The following is a 22509-nucleotide window of genomic DNA, read 5'->3' as shown; positions in this document are numbered from 1 at the left end:
TACACAGCTCATGAATATGGAGGACTACCTGGCAGCAGGTTTACTAGTCCCATAATAATAATCTTATGCTAATGTAAAACGGTGATTGATTACATCAAATCTACATCAGAATCGGGTTCTGTGTCTCTACATTATGCTGCTGAGATGGAAAAAGCCTGGTGAGTTTACCGAATTTGCAATCATGTAATTTATTATTATGCTCTGCTTAAATAGCGCCATTAATTCCACTACGCTTTAAAGACATCATCACTCTCCCTATTGGGGCTCACAATCTAAATCCCTAGCAGTATGCCTTTGGAGTGTGGGAGGAAACCGGAGTTCCCGGAGGAAACCTACAAACACGGGGAGAACATACAAAACACCTTGTAGATGTCCTTGGTGGGATTTGAAGCCGGGACCCTAGCGTAGCAAAGAAAAGTGCTAACCACTGAGCCACTGTGCTGCCCGTAATGTGCTGTTTCCACCAGAGGGAAAGCAGAGACTGAGGTTAGGCATGTGGAAAAGGGTGGATTGTTATAGGAAGTTGAGGTTTGGTTTGAAATACCTGGTCACTCATGCATGAAATAGGAAGTATATCCCTGTACTACAATCTTTATTCCCCTCAGATCATTATTCTGCCACATTGGCATCAAACAGTCTGTACCAGTCCCTTTCTCATCCTGCATTATTAATCAGTTACTAATGGTAATATGCAGCTGCCAATGTTAACACTCCTAAAGCTAGTGTGACTGTGTACACGCTACAGACTAGATAAGAAAATAACTGTAAATGTCTTATGACCCAAAGTCAACAACCAAAATCTCTTGGTAAGCTCCATGCGCTTAAGCTGCTTGGCATGAATACAAGCAGCAGCCAAGAGGAATATGTTTGCTCAAGGATAGTAGAGCAGAGAACAGGATTAGGTTTCCATATTACATTAGGTAATGATCATATGATGCGTGCAGGCCAGCCAGGTAGGAGGTCTGAAGGGCCAACACCTGTGCCTGCATGTCACACAACTGGGCCTGTTTACACCAGCAACTAAATGGCCTCTAAAATATGGGAAATAGCAGTTTGAAATAATGTAAAATATCATAAGCTCACTTTGAACATTTATACTACGGTACAATTCTAGTTCTGGGCCATGTAACAAACTATAGGTTTAAGAATGAAAAAAAAAAGATTTATCACAAATTTCTAAGTAAAAAAAGGGAAGCTACTGCACACCGCATATTTAGGATGCTAATACTTAATGTGCACGGTTGTATGATGAAATGCATCTGTTTTTATTAAAAGCGTCATGGTGTTACACTACATATATTACACTGACTATTTATAAGAAGAGGTGACCATGATTAACAAGTGGGAGTCTGAGATTTCAGGACAGGCGATATCAGAAAGCTCTACTTAGGATGAATAACACCTCCGTGGAGATTCATACATTATTTGTGGGGTATTGCTAGGAATAAGTGTGGTACTTGTGCGGTACTGGTGTGTGTATTTCCAGGTGATCGCAAGACAGATGGATGCCTTATGTAATACGGAATTCATCAGTAAACTGAATGCTGGTATATTACACTGCTCAAAAAAAATAAAGGGAACACAAACAACAGACTATAACTCCAAGTAAATCAAACTTCTGTGAAATCAAACTGTCCACTTAGGAAGCAACACTGTTTGACAATCAATTTCACATGCTGTTGTGCAAATGGAATAGACAGCAGATGGAAATTATTGACAATTATCAAGACACACTCAATAAGGCCGGTTTCACAAGTCAGTGGCTCCGGTACGTGAGGTGACAGTTTCCTCACGTACCGGAGCCACTGACACACGTAGACACATAAAAATCAATGCATCTGTGCAGATGTCATTGATTTTTTGCAGACCGTGTCTCCGTGTGCCAAACACGGAGACATGTCAGTGTTCGTGGGAGCGCACGGATTACACGGACCCATTAAAGTCAATGGGTCCATGTAAAACATGTACCGCACACGGACGTTGTCCGTGTGCAGTCCGTGTGCCGTGCAGGAGACAGCGCTACAGTAAGCACTGTCCCCCCCACTGGTGCTGAAGCCCCATTCAGATCTTCCCTGCAGCAGCGTTTGCTGTAGAGAAGATATGAATATTCCTTTTTTTTTTTTTTGTTTCTCGTGTTTACAATAAAGATCCATGTGCCCAACCCCCTCCCACCCCCTGTGCGCCAGCCCGCTATTATTAAAATACTCACCCTGCTCTCTCGCTGGCGCTGCTTCCTGTCCTGGCCGCAGCTTCTACTGTATGAGCGGTCACGTGGGGCCGCCGATTATAGTCATGAATATGCGGCTCCACCTCCCATAGGGGTGGAGCCGCATATTCATTACTGTAAATGAGCGGCCCCACGTGACCGCTCATACAGTAGAAGGTGCGGCCAGGACATGAAGCAGCGCTAGCGAGGGAGCCGGGTGAGTATTTTAAGAACAGCGGGTGGGCGCACAGGGGGTGGGAGGGGAGCAGGGGACATGGATTTTTATTTTAAACACGAGAAACAAAAAAAAAAAAGGAATATTCATATCTTCTCTACAGCAAACGCTGCTACAGGGAAAATATGAATGGCGGCTTCAGCACCAGATGCATTGGACAGCGCTAAACTTTAGCGCTGTCTCCTGCACGGTGCGTGTGGCACCCAGTGGGCACACGTGTGCCACACTGATGTGCCACAGAAAAGCACGGGCACACGGACACGGATAATTCCGGTACCGATTTTTCCGGTACCGGAATTATCTGGACATGTGGGACTGCCCTAAAGGAGTGGTTCTGCAGGTGGGGACCACAGACCAAATCTCAGTACCAATGGTTTCTGGCTGATGTTTTGGTCACTTGTGAATGTTGGTTGTGCTTTCACACTTGTGGTAGCATGAGACAGAATCTACAACCCACACAAGTGGCTCAGGTAGGGCAGCTCATCCAGGATGGCACATCAATGCAAGCTGTGGCAAGAAGGTTTGCTGTGTGTCAGCGTAGTGTCCAGAGGCTGGAGGCGCTACCAGGAGACAGGCCAGTACACCAGGAGATGTGGAGGGGGCCGTAGGAGGGCAACAACCCAGCAGCAAGACCGCTATCTCGGCCTTTGTGCAAGGAGGAACAGGAGGAGCACTGCCAGAGCCCTGCAAAATGACCTCCAGCAGGCCACAAATGAGCATGTGTCTGCACAAGCGGTTAGAAACAGACTCCATAAGGATGGTCTGAGTGCCCGGCGTCCATAGATGGGGGTTGTGCTCACAGCCCAACACCGTGCAGAACGCTTGGCATTTGCCACAGAACACCAGGATTGGCAAATTCGCCACTGGCGCCCTGTGCTCTTCACAGATGAAAGCAGGTTCACACTGAGCACATGTGACAGACGTGACAGAGTCTGGAGACGTCGTGGACAGCGATCTGCTGCTTGCAACATCCTTCACCATGACTGGTTTGTCAGCGGGTTAGTAATGGTGCGGGGTGGCATTTCTTTGGAGGGCCACACAGCCCTCCATGTGCTCGTCAGAGGTAGCCTAACTGCCATTAGGTACCGAGATGAGATCCTCAGACCCGTTGTGAGACCATATTCTGGTGCAGTTGGCCCTGGGTTCCTCCTAATGCAGGACAATGCCAGACCTCATGTGGCTGGAGTGTGTCAGCAGTTCCTGCAAGATGAAGGCATTGAAGCTATGGACTGGCCCGCCTGTTTCCCAGACCTGAATCCGATTGAACACATCTGGGACATCATGTGTAGCACCATCCACCGTCACGTTGCACCACAGACTGTCCAGGAGTTGGCGGATAATTTAGTCCAGATCTGGGAGGAGATCCCTCAGGAGACCATCCACCGCCTCATCAGGAGCATGCCCAGGCGTTGTAGGGTGGTCATAGAGGCACGTGAAGGTCACACACAAACAGAACATCATTTCCTTGTCTTGAGGCATTTTCACTGAAGTTGGACCAGCCTGTAATTTGATTTTCCACTTTGATTTTGGGCATCATTGCAAATCCAGACCTCCATGGGATATTAATTTTGATTTACATTGATCATTTTTATGTTTTATTGTTCTCAACACATTCCACTATGTAATGAATAAAGATTTAGAACTGGAATATTTCATTTAGTGATATCTAGGATTTTGAGCAGTGTATATTGGCAAAGTAACAAGAAAATTTAATCCATAAAATTGGTTACATTGATATTTGAGGAGGTGCAGGTGTCAGGGGAGTTTTTTCATGAAAAGGGAGATCTGCCGGACTACGGCCATTTCACGAGTTGCTAGCACTTCTACGGGGGACTGAAGACTTGTGAATCCTCACATTGCATGCACTGCACGCTGTGAGAATTCTCAGGTGCCAGCACCAAGAATGGCAGTCATGTGATGGCAAGTACGCTAGGTACATATGCCCAGTCACAATACAACTAGATGGGCTTGCTTCACTCAATGCAAGAATATTGAGAGAGGCTGGAAACAGACTAGATGGATTGTGGCTGTTCTAGACGCAGACACCAGAGAATCCTCACAGCGCGCAGTGAGAATTCACAAGTCTGCAGTCATATTTTTTTTCTGTGTGCAGCGTAATGGTGGCCATGTATACCAGGATATGGGGGGGGGGGCATGTATACCAGGATGGGGATAGGGGACCATGTATGCCAAGATTGGGGCCATGTGTACCAGGATTGGGATGGGGCCATGTATACCAGAATGAGGATGGGGGACCATATACACCAGAATGGGGATAGAGGACCATGTATACCAGAGCGGGGATGGGGAACCATATATCGTATACCAGGATTGGGATGGAGCCATGTATACCAGAATGAGGATGGGGGACCATATATACCAGGATGGGGATGGAGGACCATGTATATCAGAGTGGGGATGGGGAACCATATATCGTATACCAGGATTGGGATGGAGCCATGTATATCAGAATGAGGATGGGGGACCATATATACCAGGATGGGGATAGAGGACTGTTATGACCTGGTGGTTAGGAGCACCCGGCACGACCTGATAGTTAAACTCACACAGGACAAGCTCTGGGATGTGGGAGCTCTGCTGACCGCAGGCCCTAATCCTATCACCACAACTAGAAATAGCCGTGGAGCGTTCCTGACTCTCCCTAGACGCCTCTTCACAGCCTAAGAGCTAGCTAGCCCTAGAGATAGAAAATAAAGCCTACCTTGCCTCAGAGAAATTCCCCAAAGGAAAAGGCAGCCCCCCACATATATTGACTGTGAGTAAAGATGAAAGTCACAAACGCAGAAATGAAACAGGTTTCAGCAAAGGGCCAGACTTACTAAACAGACAGAGGATAGGAAATTTATCTTTGCGGTCAGCACAAAAAACTACAAAAGACCACGCAGAGTGTGCAAAAAGACCTTCGCACCGACTAACTGTGCGGAGATGCCACTCTGCATCCCAGAGCTTCCAGCTAGCAAGACAAAATCATGATAACCAGCTGGACAAGGAAACAATGAACAAATAATAACTATCAAGAACTTAGCTTCTGCTGGAGAAGACAGGTCACCAGAAAGATCCAAGAGCGAACTGAACCAATGCAGGAACATTGACAGCTGGCATGGAGTAACGATCTGAGTGGAGTTAAATAGAGCAGCCAACCAAAGGATAAACCACGTCACCTGTGTAAGGAAACTCAGAAGCAGCAGCTTCACTCACAGCCACCAGAGGGAGTCCATGGACAGAACTCGCCGAAGTACCATTCACGACCACAGGAGGGAGCTCGACAACAGAATTCACAACAGAGGACCATGTATATCAGAGTGGGTATGGGGAACCATATATCGTATACCAGGATTGGGATGGAGCCATATATACCAGGATGGGGATAGAGGGCCATGTATATCAGAGTGGGGATGGGGGATCATATATACCAGGATGGGGGACTATGTATACCAGGATGGGGGCCATATATACCAGATTGGGGATGGAGGACCATGAATAACAGTATGGGGATGGGGGGACCATATATACCAGGATGGGGATGGGGGACCATGTATACCAGAATGGTGGATGTGGGACCATATATACCAGGATGGGGATGGGGGATTATGTATGCCAGGATGGGGGCCTTGAATACCAGAATGGGGGGCAATGTATACCTGAATGGGGAGGCCATGTGAACCTGGATGGGGAACCACATATACCAGGATGGAGGATATTACTCCCATAGCCGTGTCAGCAGCAGCTCTCCACTCCTTAAGTAACTAATGACCACATTTTTTGCTTCAATTTTTTTCTATTTTCCTGCTCAAAAACCTAGGTGTGCCTTTTGGTCCGGTGCGCCTTATAGAACAAAAAATACGGTAAACTTCAAGCTTGGCCACAAAAAGGTTTGAGTATTATTGTACCATCTTATTTCTCATAACTGTGCCAGTCTGCTGTAAATAGGTTATCAATTGTAAATTAATTATGGATGAGAATGCATCAGTAACTCTCATCACAGAATTGGCATAAATTCCAGATTTTTCCATGAAGCATTTGAAGGCATTTAATGCATCCTGGTGTGTGATATTAGAATACAAAGATTCCACATCCATGGCGGCCAGAATGGTTCTGTCTGATATAGGACATAGTGCTGCCAGCTTATTCAATAGGTTGTTGCCTGAATGTAACTGGGTACATCCTCTGCGAAGGGTTTAAGGACACCTATCCGTGGCTCAGTGGTTAGCACTGTTTCTTTGCAGTACTGGGGTCCGGTGTTCAAATCCCATCAAGGACCACATATAAACGGAGTTTATATTTTCTCACCGTGTTTGCGTGGGCTTCCTCCCACACCCCAAAGACATACGGATAGGGAATTTAGATTGTGAGCCCAAATGGGGGACAGAGATGTCAATACCTGTAAAGCGCTGCAGAATTAATGTCGCTATATAAGTGAGTAAAATAAATTCCACTGAGAAATGTGCTTAGCAAGGGTACCCACACATGAAATAATTACATAAATCTGGAAATCCATGAAGACCAGTTTGGCAAGAATGTAAACTGTCCCTATTCTTGTGTTCTCTGGTACTGGTTCATCAGTTGTAGTTAGGCAAAAATAACGGTTTTAGTTTCTATAAAACAAAAATCTACAACAAAAGGGGAAGCCGATGCCCAATTGAATAAAATATATAAATATTTATTAATTTCAACAACAAAAAGTCAACATGAATATTAAAAAGATGCAAAGTATGCCAGGTCAATCAGAAAATTGATAATACAGATCTTTCCTAAACATGATCCAAATAAAGTGCCATTTATTTACCAAACATTTACCACAAATATACAGGAGGAAAAACCAAATTAGTAACTAGAAAGTGCTGTGCAGAAATGGCCAATTGCTAAATAGTCTAAAATACATACCATTTTACATTTCATAATTCATAAAATGAATAAAGTATGACATACACAATACTATTAATAGACACTGTGTCAGCGTATAGGAGAGAGTTGGCCACATATGCAAAATTAAGACCCAGTGGTCTATAGGGAGTGTAAAAAGGCATAAAGTCCTTAAAAAGGATCAAGAAGTTAATAAGTCACAACGATTTGGTCTTATTGATAAAGTGCAATGCAAACAATAATAAATAGACAGCCAAATGAGGTAGTCTAATATAAGCATCAGCAGCGTAAGTAAGGTGCAGCGCAAAGACAAAACAAAAAAAAATATGGGAAACACTGACATAACACCAAATAGCAGAACATGGCAAGCACGAAATGAACAAAGATCAAAGCATATAGAACTTAAAGGGAACCTGTCAGCAGAAAGAACGCTGCTAACCCGCAGATATGTAGTTAATCTGCAGGTTAACAGTGGTATAATGCTGCCCGGCGCCTGCATGTAGCTGAATGAGGCGGGGAAAATGATCATTATTCTCCCCGCCATCATTCGGTCTTCAGTCATAGGGACGGGGCCGGTTCTGTCACTGCTCTGAGAATACATAGCAGCCACTATAACCGCACCTCCGGCCCTGACTGACAGCCAGACGCAATGTAGAGCGAGTGTCAGTCGGGGGTGCAGTTACAGAGACTGGACCGGTGCCACCCCCGCCCCATGACTGAATGCTGGGGGGAGGGGAGGGAGAATAAAGTTCATTTTGTCCCCGCTGCATTGGGCTGTGTGAATGGGCTGGGCAGCATCATAATGCTGTTAACCTGCAGATTAAACGCATATCTGCAGGTTAACTGCGTTATTTCTATATGCTTTGATCTTCGTTCATTTGGTGCTCGCCATGTTCCGCGATTTGGTGTTATGTCAGTGTTTCCAGTGTTATTCCTGGTGACCGATTCCCTTTAAGTGGTGACAGGGGTATTTGGGTTTTCTGTATAGGGTCGGAGCCCCACTTTGTGCACTAACGGGTGTCTGTTAGTTCTTTGCCTCCATCAGTAGTCTGGTTTGTTCATCATGACTATTGCGCCACCATTGTATGCTGGTAGAATGATGACTTTCCGGTTTTAAAAAGCCTGTATAGCTCTCCGTTCCAGTGTACTTATGTTGGGTGGCTGTCTTGTTTGTGTCTAGGATAGTTTATTTTACCAAATGTCTGAAGGACTATATATACGGTACTTATCCAAATGATGGTGCGTCCATTCTGACTTTATACACTTACAGATTTAAAAGAAAGTAATTTTGATGTTACAGAGAATCAATGGAAAGAAAGTCCAGGAGTATCTCTGGGACATACATTCATCCAAAGCACAATGGTGCTGATTAGCCACAATCCAAAAATATTAAATGTTTGCACCATGCCAAAATCTAAGGTCTTCTTCAGAATGTGTGCCCTTTCAGCAGCAGCTGGCAATGGCTGGCAGAGTGTATGCACTGCGATTCCAGACATGACTAAGATGAGAGAGTCCTGAGAGCCTTAACAAGCACTAAGAATTAACTTTACTAGTCCCAAAGGCAAATTGTGGAAAATAAATCCCTGAAATTCAAGGAAAGTCTGCAGGACACGCAGATGGAGGACAGGACTTATCCTCAAGTACAGTAGCTATTTACAGGCAGATAGACATGGTATCATAGGTGTCCACAGAGTGTATGATCATTCCTAAATACAGACTGCCATACAAAAGGATTTATTGCTGGTATATAGGCACAAGCATTGACTATGGTAGACCACAGAGAACTGCAGACAGACAAGTGTAACTATGGCAAACATGGCACAATTCAGGCTTGGTTAACAATTTCAAGCTGAACCCTATGAATCCTGACAGACTCCGCATACATAATGTTCAGTGTCCAGTATACAAAGCAAGCATACTGCTGCACATACACAATTCTTGAGATCAAAAGTACAGACTATCAAGCATTGGCATCAGTAGTTATTGCATAGCCGAATGTTCAAACTCATTTCTCCCATACACTGACGCAGCCCTGCAGCAGTCAATCATTGACTCTACTTCAGAGGAACCAGTCATGTTCCCCAGATCTATGTGGACCCCACCAGTGAGTTCCTACTCCAAACACCCCACTCAAGGTATATGCATTTATTTCACCATCGTAGGCCAGGATACCTGTAAAAATACCCATCATTCCTGTCGTGTGCAGTATTCAAATAGCCACTGAGCAGCCTGATGGGCAAGTCTAGACCACAGAGCCACCTGCACAGTAGAGGATCGGACTTTGTTGTCCTGATTAATGTGGCTGAAGTCTTCTACATCAGTGCGGTGAATGTTTTGCTTGTTCAGTTCACCCAGTGTGAAATAGTGCCAGGATTTTGGTGAGAGAAGCAAGTGCAAGATTTACTCCTAGATACGCTGTTGTAGAAGGTCATCTGCCACATTAGACAAGGCGAGAGAGGAGTATAAGGGTATGTGTCCATGGTCAGTATTCGCTGCGGATTGGACGCTGCGTACAGCCGCAGCGGCCAAATGTTACAGAATAGTGGAGGGAATTTTAGGATATCCCATCTCCACTATGCGTTCAAAGGCGCAGGTGGCAGACCTCCATGTACGCACATGTGGCGTATCTTTATAGACCGCAGCATGTCTATTTATCTTGCGGAGACGCTCAGTCTCCACAAGATAAATTACAGAGTCTATGTATAGGATGCGGTGATTCCGCATGTGTTTAATGATGAACACATGCGACATCACCGCGCGTACAAAAGTCGGCAGCGCTCTGGGCGGAGCAGAGTCAAAAGCACTGCAAACACTGAACGTGGAAGCATACCCTTAAAGTGGCGCTGTCACTAGGTCAAAAGTGGACTGCTCTTATTTTACTCTAGCTGCTCCAGAGTACTCTGTTTTTTGCTTTTTTTTAACCTGTAACAATGGCAAATTCTTTCTTTTGCAACAGCATGAATATTAGATTAGTGATAATAGACCATAGCATAAAAGATGATCGCGTCATTTAAATGACCAGAGACCAGGTGCTTAGTAAACACTGAATAACGGTAAAAAGCAAACTGTATATAAACCTTCCGCTAACTTCTACTGGCATCTCACTTCTCTTTTCCTTGACTTAAAATAGTTACATTGCTGAACTGTTACATCTTTGATCTATACAGCAACACTTTAGTGAATAACCAAGCGGAAATAATAGACCAGTTACAAAATAAAAAAAAATAGAAAAATCAGATACATGGTTCTCAGTGAAACAAGAAATTCAAGGTCTATCTCTCTTCTCATCATAGACATGTTCTGTAAGGGTATGTGTAGACGATCAGGAATTGACAGCACTTTGGACGCTGCACATGTTCGCTACGTGATTCCGCATGTGTCACTGAACCGTGCAATTACATCGTCCAATACACTGTACAGGTGAAATTGACATGCTGCGGTCTGTTAAGACGCGCTGCATGTCCATCTCCGTGGGTGAGCCGCGGGCTTCTCTGGACGGCTAGTGGACATGGGATTTCTTGAAACGCTTTCCTCTGTAACATGTGTATGCTGCGGGTTGGACGCTGGACAAGTATAACGTCTGCTTGTAAGACCATCCTTAAGGAGAACTCACCACCTCTCGTGGTAACCTGTCACACTCATTGATCACCCTCACTGTCAAAAATTTTTTCTAATGTCTAATCTGTACCTTCTCAATTGATTAATGATAATATTTCTGGTTACTCTGATTCTTTCAGTTTATACTGTGGACATGTTCTTGTAATCAGCTGTTAGATACCAGAAAACATATATGAATTATAATATAAACATGGTATGCATAGAACTGCCTTTAAAAAGCACAGCACATGGCCCAATAAAAATCCTCTCTGTTCTAGCGCAGTAATGCACAGTGACAAGTTACCAGTCGGACAGTCTCATAGAACGGTGCTGTCATATCTCGCCTTGCAGAGTGCAGCCAATCGCTCTCAGCCACTTCACCCACCTCTCCAGCTCTATTTATAGGGGAAGTACCTAGCTATACCACTCAGGCTAACACAAGCTCGAAAACATTGAACACTATAGTCACAGCATAGATCTTTGAAGATGGGAAGTCTCCAGCACTTCGGCAGTTGATGTACAAAAGCACGAGATTTGCATATAGCCTATGGCAGGTTTAGGACCATAAGCTTAAAGGGAACCGATTGTGCTCAGTAACCTACACACAGTGTCAGGGCGGCGCCGTTATACTGATTAAAATGATACCTTGGTTGATGAAATCCGTCTTGTGGTTGTTGCTTAATCTTTATTTTCAGTTTTGTGTTAATGATATGTCTGTGCTCCAGAGTGGTGTGTGGGGGTGGGGGGTCTTTATGTGGTGCGCTGCTTACATATTCATCTGTATGGCTTATGACATGTCACTGATCTCTCACTGACCTTCCCCCTATTTTACATACACATAATCAGTATTGGGAAGAAGAAAAAAAAAATCACATTCAGCAGGCAGGCGCCGACATCTGCGCTGCATCGTGATCACATATATAATATACGAGGGGCGATCCAAAAGTAATGATAATCAATACTAAACACAATGAATATAGTCAAAAAATAAATTTATTTTTCTACATAGTCTCCTAACAAGTCTATACATTTAGTCCATCTCTTTTCTAAACTTAGAATTCCCTTCGAAAAAAATTCTTGATCTTGACCCTCAAAAAAATCCCCAACAGCGGTTATCACGTCGCTATTGTCATCAAATTTCTTGCCCCGGAGGTGTTCCTTGAGCCGAGGAAAGAGAAAGAAGTCACTGGGGGCTAGATCTGGTGAATAGGGGGGGTGTTCCACCAGTTCAAGCCCGCTTCTTGAATGGTAGCCATGGCAACAGCAGCTTTGTGAGCCGGCGCGTTATCTTGGTGAAACAACACTCCAGCCCGCAGTTTGCCGCGCCTTTTCTCCTTGATAGCCTCCCGCATAAGGAGTATAACGGCGCCGACCTGACACGGTCTGTAGGATACTTAGCACAATCCTCCTGACAGGTTCCCTTTAGCAACCATTCTGCTGCATTCCACTGGAATCCATGAGCTCAAACTGACCACTCCAGAGATTTGAGCATTTTAAATGTAAGCCCCATTTTTCGGCACCGCACTGGTCCCGTGACGCCATCTTGTGAGCACAGCTTCTGACTGGCCGGAAGTCAGAAGCGACTTCACAATCTCTCAATGCCCCTACATCATATGCTGCTCTCATATAGTAAAAACCTGGTGACAGATCGCCGATAGCTGCTACCGTAAACTAGGGGGCAGGTCAGTGAGGGATCAGTGACCTGTCAGCAGTCTGCATTATGAATATCTAATCAGAGCACCACATGAAGACCATCCACAGGCCGCCCCGGAGCACGAGCATATCATTAACTCAAAACTGAAAATAAAGATTAAACAACAACCACAAGACGGATTTCATCAACCATTGTATCCGTTATTCAGTATAACAGCGCCGACCTGACAGTGTCTGTAGGTTACTGTGCACAATCCTGCTGACAGGTTCCCTTTACGAGCACCATTCTTCACTTCATATATGCATGTGTCCCTCTCAGATGATTGACAGGTTGAGGTGAGGTGTGGTATTAATGCACCCTCACCTGTCACTCAGACCATGTCAAGTAGTGGGCAATATCAGACCACAAAGATTAGGAAAGAAAGAAGACTGTTTACTTGTGCCTGAACACTGCAGACAATGATCATTCTGGGAAAGCTAGCAATTACCAGAAAGGGAAGGGTGTGCATGCAAAACCTTTGTGCAGAGCATGGTGCACTGTAGTGCTTGGCCACACCAAAGGAACACTCAGCATCCTAATTAGGGAATTGGGAATATAAATGAGTTTATAGACAATTGAGGCAGCAAAAAAAAAAGGAATTAAATAAATGATTTTCATAGAGGCTATTGCCCTATGGGGGACATTTAAAGGGAATGTGTTATTCCATTCTTGTGCTGTGCTTAATCAGGTGTAAATGTAAAGTGCTGCCCTTCCCTAGAAACAGTCACTAGAATATGCTGTATTGGTGGTAGTTTTACTTCTAAGACATAATGATATTTAAACACATGTAGATGGACAAAGCACATTTTCACAATGATTGGCTATAAAAGGTAAACCTGCAGTGAGTATATCACACTCTTACTTACACCAAACTGTGGGGAATACCTGGTATAATTTGGCTCTGATGACAGCTTACTTTGGTTTTTAACCCAGTGTTGGGGACGTACAGTTATTTAAACACTTTAAATAGCCATAAATGTATGGGAACTTCTATTTGGTGTGTTCAGATGTTTAAGGCTCAGATGTGTAAAATGAATCAAACACTAGTGGTAGCAGGGGTTGTACTGAAGCGCTCAGCGATTTTAAAGCCCCACTCCAGCCATTTTTTCTAATTTACTCGTATGTTACGAATCATGTGTGTAATGATGGCAATGGTAATGATGATGATCATGATGGCACAGGCGCTCAGGTGCCTTTCAGAATTAACTCACGTCACCTGTAACCTGCCAGCTCCCTGTGTGGTGCAGTGGTTTCTCAATGTAAGTCTATGAGACTCTCCTAGACTTGCATTGAGAAGATTCAAAAAGTAATGTCAGCTTCACATAGCCACCACTGCGTGATTCAGGAAGGTTGCAAAAGAAGTCATGTGATGCCACAGAAAACCGGAGAAGACGGCCTCTGGTGAGTACGTTACTATCATCATCACATGTACATACATGATTCTTAACGAAAAGAGCAAGTAAAAAAAGAGATGGAAGTGGGGCTTTATACATTGCACTGCCATAGAAAGCCACAAATCAGTGCACAGCTAGATCAATGAAACTGTGGTATAACGTACTCTGCCACTGGAGTGAAAACTTTCTTAGGCTAAGTTCACACTAGGCGTTTTTTCAGCTTTTTCTAATGCATTTTTATACAAATTTTCAGCTGCGTTTTACAGTACAGTAGATTTCAGAAATCTCTTGCACACAGTTTTTTTGTCATCAGTATTTTGTGCTTTGTATGTTTTTTTGTAATTTCAGCATTTTTGACCCATTGACTTGAATGGGTGGTGAAAAAACACACCAAAAAACGCAGGTATCATGTTTTGCTGCGTATTTTGTGCCAAAACCAGATTCTTTGGAATAGGACATTTTTTTTTTTAATACAAAACTATCAGAATGCACAAGTGAAAAATCTGGGATGCCAAAACCACACACAAAAAAGCGCAAGAAAAAAACAAACAAAAAAAGTGTTTTTTTTTCTGCTGCTTCTTTCCTGCCAATACATCAGATTTTGCTGCAGGAAAAAAAATGCTGAAAAAACACCTGGTGCGTACTTACCCTTAAAGTTTCATGCTTCTTTGTCAATCTGATGGACAAATCTGGGTTTGCCAATTTTTGATGATCACTTTCACTGCCGAGCACATTTGCATGGCTGTATTCAGAATGCTTACAGTGAATGAACAGTAACGAGTGAGCGGGCGTCCTACCACTGAGGCCGCTGCACCAGTCCGGACAGGGTATTAGGGCACCCTATTCAGGAGACTGGTGAAGATGAGAGCCCCACAGTATGTACTCCCATGGACATGCTATAAAAGTCTGTCATAAAAACAGATTAGGGAACAACTTTTTCTGATCAAGACTGTGGTTCTATAAAGATATAGCAGATGAGAACATTGATTTGAAGTAAAAAAAAAAAAAAAAAAAAAAAACCTACCGATGGCACAGGCTTGTGGCAACAGCTTATCTCCCGCTTCCCATTAAACAGACATGTTTGTTCAGCCATTTTGAAGGATAGCGGTCAGCAAAATAAGGTAACTGATAGCTAATAAAAGGTGTATGGGTACCTATACCTTTTCAGTAGATGACTTTTACGAATACCATCAGCAAAATAGATTGTACCATGGCACGTACAGGGCTAGAATGTCAACAGTTCAAAAGAAAAAAAAACAATGCACTTCACCATATGTATCTCCCCTCTCTAAATACTCAGAGCTAAAAGGAGAGTACAACAAGAAAAATAAGAAAAGCTCCTCAGAATGGCGTTCCAACAATACCTGCTAACATCTAAGATACAGAAAGTTTTCTATTGCGAGTTTTGTTTCCGATAGTACGGTACCACAGGAAGCTGGTTAGTAGGCACACAGACAATTTTACATTTACACATTGATTCTCTGACAGTAATAGGGTTATGCTTGAGGTAGCACAAAGGAAGCAGCACAGACGCCACAAGTGGTAAGTAAAGCAACAGTGGTGTAATGCAGCGGCTCTCCTCCTATGTGCACTTCACCTAGCAATTTCTGGAATCCCATCAGGGAGGGAAAACAGGCAAACAACTCACCTTTTCTGCTGATATGAACTGAGGCCGATAGTTGTCTCAGTCTGTTTAAAAAATAAAAAAAGAAAGAAAAGCAAGTTAGGTCAAGATCACCAACGTCTATACAATCAGATACTCCTACAAGGATTATTTGCCCAGTTTTCTTGATACTGAGAAGGGTCAAATGCTGCACTTTACAGTCCAACTCCATAGACTTCAGTAACACCCAGTGGTGCTTACAGCTACACAAAGCACACTGGAATTCATGTGCAAGATTTATCAGAAACACAGTAACATTTGGTACAAGAAATGACAACAAACATTCAAAGCTATTGGTGCAAAAAAGTCCTAATGAAAGAAACAAATGTCCTGGATGTTACAGTCTAAAAATAAGGGCTCACAATCCTCCAGAGCAGATAATTGTAATAAATTCCCATGGCCTATTAATGAAGACATAGGCCAACTAGACAAAGCAATTTATCAAGATTCAGCTCTAAAGAGTGGTGCAACTAGTGTCCAATGGGCCCCGATGCAAGATTTGGACCTCGCCCCATCCTGGTATATGTCCCCGTTCTGCCGCTGTTCTGCGATGCATAGAAAAAAAAAAAAAAAACATTAGTCATACTAACTCCGCGCTGCATCCTCTTCTGCAGCCGGCAGCTTGGGGTGGGAGCGCAGGACATCACTGCCATGAGTCTTCACTCATGTGCATGCAGAAGTCAGCTGCTGGCCTCTGTTTGGCCGGCAATATGTATTGCTGAGCACGGACCCAATGGGTCTGTGCACCTCAATACCCTTCAACTGGATGTGCGTTCAACGACGCAAATCCAGTTTAAGTCTCTGCTGGCGCTGGCAGGTCTCCACCCACACAAGCTTAGTTACGACCTCTGATCACGGTCATTACGCCCCTGGGCTCTAAAGTATTAACAGTCTTTTCCAAACTCCTTATAGCTCTGTCCACTGGATGTGTAGTTAGTCATGAGTGGCTGACCAATGTGAGCTCCACAGCTCCAATGGAAACTAATGCTGTCGGCAGATTCTGTAGTTCCAGCTCCAATGGATGGCACTGGATGGAGTTATTCAAAGGGCAAACCTTTTACTTTTTATGAAAAGCTTGCTAATGGCACAAAGAATTCAAATTACTCATTAAATGTGCTGAAAGGCATATATATATATATATATATATATATATATATATATATATATATATATATATATATATATATACACATATACATACATACATATATATATACATATATACACATACATACATACACATATTATAATTTTATATATATATATATATATATATATATATATATATATATATATATATATATATATATATATATATATATATATATATACACATACATACATACATACATACACACATACACTTGAGTACATGCCGACCCAAGTATAAGCCGAGACCCCTAATTTTGCCACAAAAATACTGGGAAAACTTAATGACTCGAGTATAAGCCTAGGGTAGGAAATGCAGCAGCTACTGGTAAATTTCAAAAATAATAATAGATACCAATAAAAGTAAAATTAGTTGAGACATCAATAGGTTAAGTGTTTTTGAATATCCATATTGAATCAGGAGCCCCATATAATGCTCCATATAGTTCATGATGGGCCCCATAAAATGCTCCATACAAAATAGGTCCCATATAATGCTGCATAAAGTTTATGATGGGCCCCATAAGATGCTCCTTATTAAAATATGGCCCATATAATGCTACACAAAGGTTAATAATGGCCCCATAAGATGCTCCATAGAAACATTTGCCCCATACAATGCTGCATAAAGGTTGATTATGGCCCCAAAAGATCCTCCATAGAGTAATATGCCCCATATGCTGTTGATGAGATTAAAAAAAAAAAAAAAAAATGGCATACTCGCCTCTCAGGCCCCTGGCACTTGCGATATTCACCTGTCCCCGTTCCACTGCCGGGCGCCGCTCCGTCTTCCGGCTCTCTGCAGTGACTGTTCAGGCAGAGGGCGCGCACTAACCACGTCATCGTGCCCTCTGACATGAACGTCACTGCAGAAGACGCTGAAGACGGAGCAGCGCCCGGAGGTGGAACAGGGACATGTGAATATCGCAATGCTCACCTTCCCCGTTATACTCACCTGCTCCCGACGCGGCCCCTGCTTCTCACTGATAGATGGTCTCGGCGCCGACAGCTTGTTCCAGTGTTCAGCAGTCACTGGTACCGCTCATTAAAGTAATGAATATGCGCTCCACCCTATGGGAGTGGAGTCGCGTCCATATTCATTACTTTAATTAGCGGTACCACGTGACCGCTGAACACAGGAAGAGCTGTCGGCTCCCCGGATACCATCGGAGATGAAGGGACCGCACCAGGAGCAAGTGAGTATGTGATAGCCGCCGCTCCCCCTCCCCCGCCGACCCCTTGGGACAATGACTCTAGTATAAGCGGAGAGGGGCATTTTCAGCCTAAAAAAAAATGGGCTGAAAACTCTCAGCTTATACTTGAGTATATAAGGTATATACATACATACACATAATTATCTATCTATCTATCTTCGCATATACTCGAGTATAAGTCAAGTCTTTCAGCACATTTTTTTGTGTTGAAAACGCCCCCCTCATCTTATAGGCCTATACTCGTGTCATTGTCCCAGAAGATAGAGGGTGATGGAGGGGCGGAGGTGATGCAGCGGGTCACCGGAGGTAGGAGCCGGCTGCTGTGGCCAATTCCTGTGCCTGCTGCTAAACATAAATGAATATTCACTGTGGTGGCAGTGAATATTCATTTCTCTGTAATAGCGCGCACAGTGTCAGCCACAGCAGACAGCTTCCTGCAGTGGCCGGGTGGTCACATGTGCCCACTACTTAAGAGAAACGAATATTCACCTCTCTCCACTCCCATAGACGTGGAGGGCAGTGAATGTTGATTCCCTTAAAAGGAACCTGTCACCTGAATTTGGCGGGACTGGTTTTGGGTCATATGGGTGGAGTTTTCGGGTGTTTGATTCACCCTTTCCTTACCCGCTGGCTGCATGCTGGCTGCAATATTGGATTGAAGTTCATTCTATGTCCTCCGTAGTACACGCCTGCACAAGGCAAGATTGCTTTGCGCAGGCGTGTACTATGGAGGACAGAGAATGAACTTCAATCCAATATTGCAGCCAGCATGCAGCCAGCGGGTAAGGAAAGGGTGAATCAAACACCTGAAAACTCCGCCCATATGACCCAAAACCAGTCCCGCCAAATTCAGGTGACAGAGTCCCTTTAAGTAGTGTGCACACATGACCACTCGGCGGTTGACACTGTGCGCACTACTTAATGGCAATGGATATTCACAGCCCTATATGCCATAGTCGTGGTAATGGAGTATTCCGGCAACAGTGCTCTTTTGTAAGCAGTGCATGACGTCCCTGCCATGCGCTGCTTACAAGCATAAATCAGCTGCTTGCACCGGAACAAGACACAGATGCTGCGAGGGTGCTTTTTTGATGGGAGCCATGTATAACAGGATAGGGATGTGGGTGCCATACATACCAGGATGGGGATGAGGGGGCAATGCATACTAGGATGGGGATGAGGGGGGGCCACGCACACCAGGATGGGGATGAGGGGGCCGTGCATACCAGGATGGGGATGAGGGGGCCGTGCATACCAGGATGGGGATGAGGGGGCCGTGCATTCCAGGATGGGGATGAGGGGGCCGTGCATTCCAGGATGGGGATGAGGGGGCCGTGCATTCCAGGATGGGGATGAGGGGGCCGTGCATTCCAGGATGGGGATGAGGATCTCGTGCATACCAGGATGGAGATGAGGAGGCCGTGCATACCAGGATGGGGATATATATAATAAAAAGGCAAATTTGTCATCTTTATCTTTAGCCCTTATTAGAGACTAGATGGTGGCCCGATTCTAACGCATCGGGTATTCTAGAATATGTATTTATGTATGTATATAGCAGCCACATAGTATATAGCACAGGCCACGTAGTATATAGGAGCCATGTAGTATATAGCAGACAAATACTATGTGGCCTGTGCTATATACAGGTCCTTCTCAAAAAATTAGCATATAGTGTTAAATTTCATTATTTACCATAATGTAATGATTACAATTAAACTTTCATATATTATAGATTCATTATCCACCAACTGAAATTTGTCAGGTCTTTTATTGTTTTAATACTGATGATTTTGGCATACAACTCCTGATAACCCAAAAAACCTGTCTCAATAAATTAGCATATTTCACCCATCCAATCAAATAAAAGTGTTTTTTAATAACAAACAAAAAAACCATCAAATAATAATGTTCAGTTATGCACTCAATACTTGGTCGGGAATCCTTTGGCAGAAATGACTGCTTCAATGCGGCGTGGCATGGAGGCAATCAGCCTGTGACACTGCTGAGATGTTATGGAGGCCCAGGATGCTTCAATAGCGGCCTTAAGCTCATCCAGAGTGTTGGGTCTTGCGTCTCTCAACTTTCTCTTCACAATATCCCACAGATTCTCTATGGGGTTCAGGTCAGGAGAGTTGGCAGGCCAATTGAGCACAGTAATACCATGGTCAGTAAACCATTTACCAGTGGTTTTGGCACTGTGAGCAGGTGCCAGGTCGTGCTGAAAAATGAAATCTTCATCTCCATAAAGCATTTCAGCCGATGGAAGCATGAAGTGCTCCAAAATCTCCTGATAGCTAGCTGCATTGACCCTGCCCTTGATGAAACACAGTGGACCAACACCAGCAGCTGACATGGCACCCCACACCATCACTGACTGTGGGTACTTGACACTGGACTTCAGGCATTTTGGCATTTCCTTCTCCCCAGTCTTCCTCCAGACTCTGGCACCTTGATTTCCGAATGACATGCAAAATTTGCTTTCATCAGAAAAAAGTACTTGGGACCACTTAGCAACAGTCCAGTGCTGCTTCTCTGTAGCCCAGGTCAGGCGCCTCTGCCGCTGTTTATGGTTCAAAAGTGGCTTTACCTGGGGAATGCGGCACCTGTAGCCCATTTCCTGCACACGCCTGTGCACGGTGGCTCTGGATGTTTCCACACCAGACTCAGTCCACTGCTTCCTCAGGTTCCCCAAGGTCTGGAATCGGTCCTTCTCCACAATCTTCCTCAGGGTCCGGTCTCCTCTTCTCGTTGTACAGCGTTTTCTGCCACATTGTTTCCTTCCAACAGACTTACCATTGAGGTGCCTTGATACAGCACTCTGGAAACAGCCTATTTGTTGAGAAATTTCTTTCTGGGTCTTACCCTCTTGCTTGAGGGTGTCAATGATGGCCTTCTTGACATCTGTCAGGTCGCTAGTCTTACCCATGATGGGGGTTTTGAGTAATGAACCAGGCAGGGAGTTTATAAAAGCCTCAGGTATCTTTTGCATGTGTTTAGAGTTAATTAGTTGATTCAGAAGATTAGGGTAATAGGTCGTTTAGAGAACCTTTTCTTGATATGCTAATTTATTGAGACAGGTTTTTTGGGTTATCAGGAGTTGTATGCCAAAATCATCAGTATTAAAACAATAAAAGACCTGACAAATTTCAGTTGGTGGATAATGAATCTATAATATATGAAAGTTTAATTGTAATCATTACATTATGGTAAATAATGAAATTTAACACTATATGCTAATTTTTTGAGAAGGACCTGTACTATGTGGCAGCTATATACATACATATTGTAGAATACCCGATGCGTTAATACAGGCCACGCAATATATAACAGTGGCCATGCAGTGTAAAACACAGCCACGTACTATATAACACAGCCACGCAGTATATAGCAGCCACGCAGTATGTAACACAGGCCGTAGTATATAACACAGGCCACGCAGTATATAACACTGGACACGTAATATATAGCACAGCCTACGCAGTATATAGTAGCCACGTAGTATATAACACTGACCACGCAGTATATATCAGCCACGTAGTATATAACACCGCCCACGCAGTATATAACACAGCCCACGCAGTATATAACACAGCCACATACTATATAACGCAGCCCACGCAGTATATAGAAGCCACGCAGTACATAACACAGGCAACATAGTATATAAAACAGGCCGCATAATATATAGCACAGCCCATGCAGTATATAGCAGCCATGTAGTATACAACACTGCCCACGCAGTATATAACAGTGGCCCCGCAATATATTGCACAGCCCACGGAGTATATCACACAGCCCACATAGTATATAGTAACATAGTAACATAGTTAGTAAGGCCGAAAAAAGACATTTGTCCATCCAGTTCAGCCTATATTCCATCATAATAAATCCCCAGATCTACGTCCTTCTACAGAACCTAATAATTATATAATTAAATAATTAATAATAATAACACTGCCTATGTAGTATATAGCAGCCACGCAGTATCTAACACAGCCCACGTAGTATACAGCAGTGTGGGCACCATATCCCTGTTAAAAAATAATTAAAATAAAAAATAGTTATATACTCACCCCCTGGGATCCACCGGCGATACGCGCGCGGCTGTCGCCATCTTCCGTTCCCAGGATGCATTGCGAAATTACCCAGATGACTTGGCGGTCTCGCGAGACCACTAAGTCTTCTGGGTAATTTCGCAATGCATTGCCGGGAACGGAAGATGGCGGCAGGCGCGAGCATCTCGGCGGACTACAGAGGGTGAGAATAGCAGGTTTTTTGTTTGTTTATTATTACATTAACATTACATTTTTTTACTATTGATGCCGCATTGGCAGCATCAATAGTAAAAAGTTGGGGACACACAGGGTTAATTAACCCTGTGTGAGCGGTGACTGGAGGGGAGTATGCGGGCGCCGGGCACTGGCTGCAGGGAGTAAGGAGCCGCCATTTTCTTCCGGACTGTGCCCGTCGC

General features: G+C 44.0%; 1 protein-coding gene across 5 annotated transcripts in view; it reads right to left on the bottom strand.

Annotated features, from left to right (window-relative positions):
* Nucleotides 1-22509, bottom strand: part of TMEM131 (transmembrane protein 131) — a 250062-nt gene that overhangs the window by 150048 nt on the left and 77505 nt on the right. For all 5 annotated transcript variants that reach the window (XM_069757822.1, XM_069757818.1, XM_069757819.1 and 2 more), the window contains exon 3: nt 15658-15698. In XM_069757822.1, coding sequence (XP_069613923.1) covers nt 15658-15698 — 41 coding nt within the window. The remainder of the gene's footprint in view (nt 1-15657; nt 15699-22509) is intronic.

Source organism: Ranitomeya imitator, chromosome 3 (genome assembly GCF_032444005.1).
Source record: "Ranitomeya imitator isolate aRanImi1 chromosome 3, aRanImi1.pri, whole genome shotgun sequence".
NCBI classification, from domain to species: Eukaryota; Metazoa; Chordata; class Amphibia; order Anura; family Dendrobatidae; genus Ranitomeya; species Ranitomeya imitator.
The sequence above is the reverse complement of the archived record's forward strand: the minus strand, read 5'-3'. Positions and strand labels throughout refer to the sequence as shown.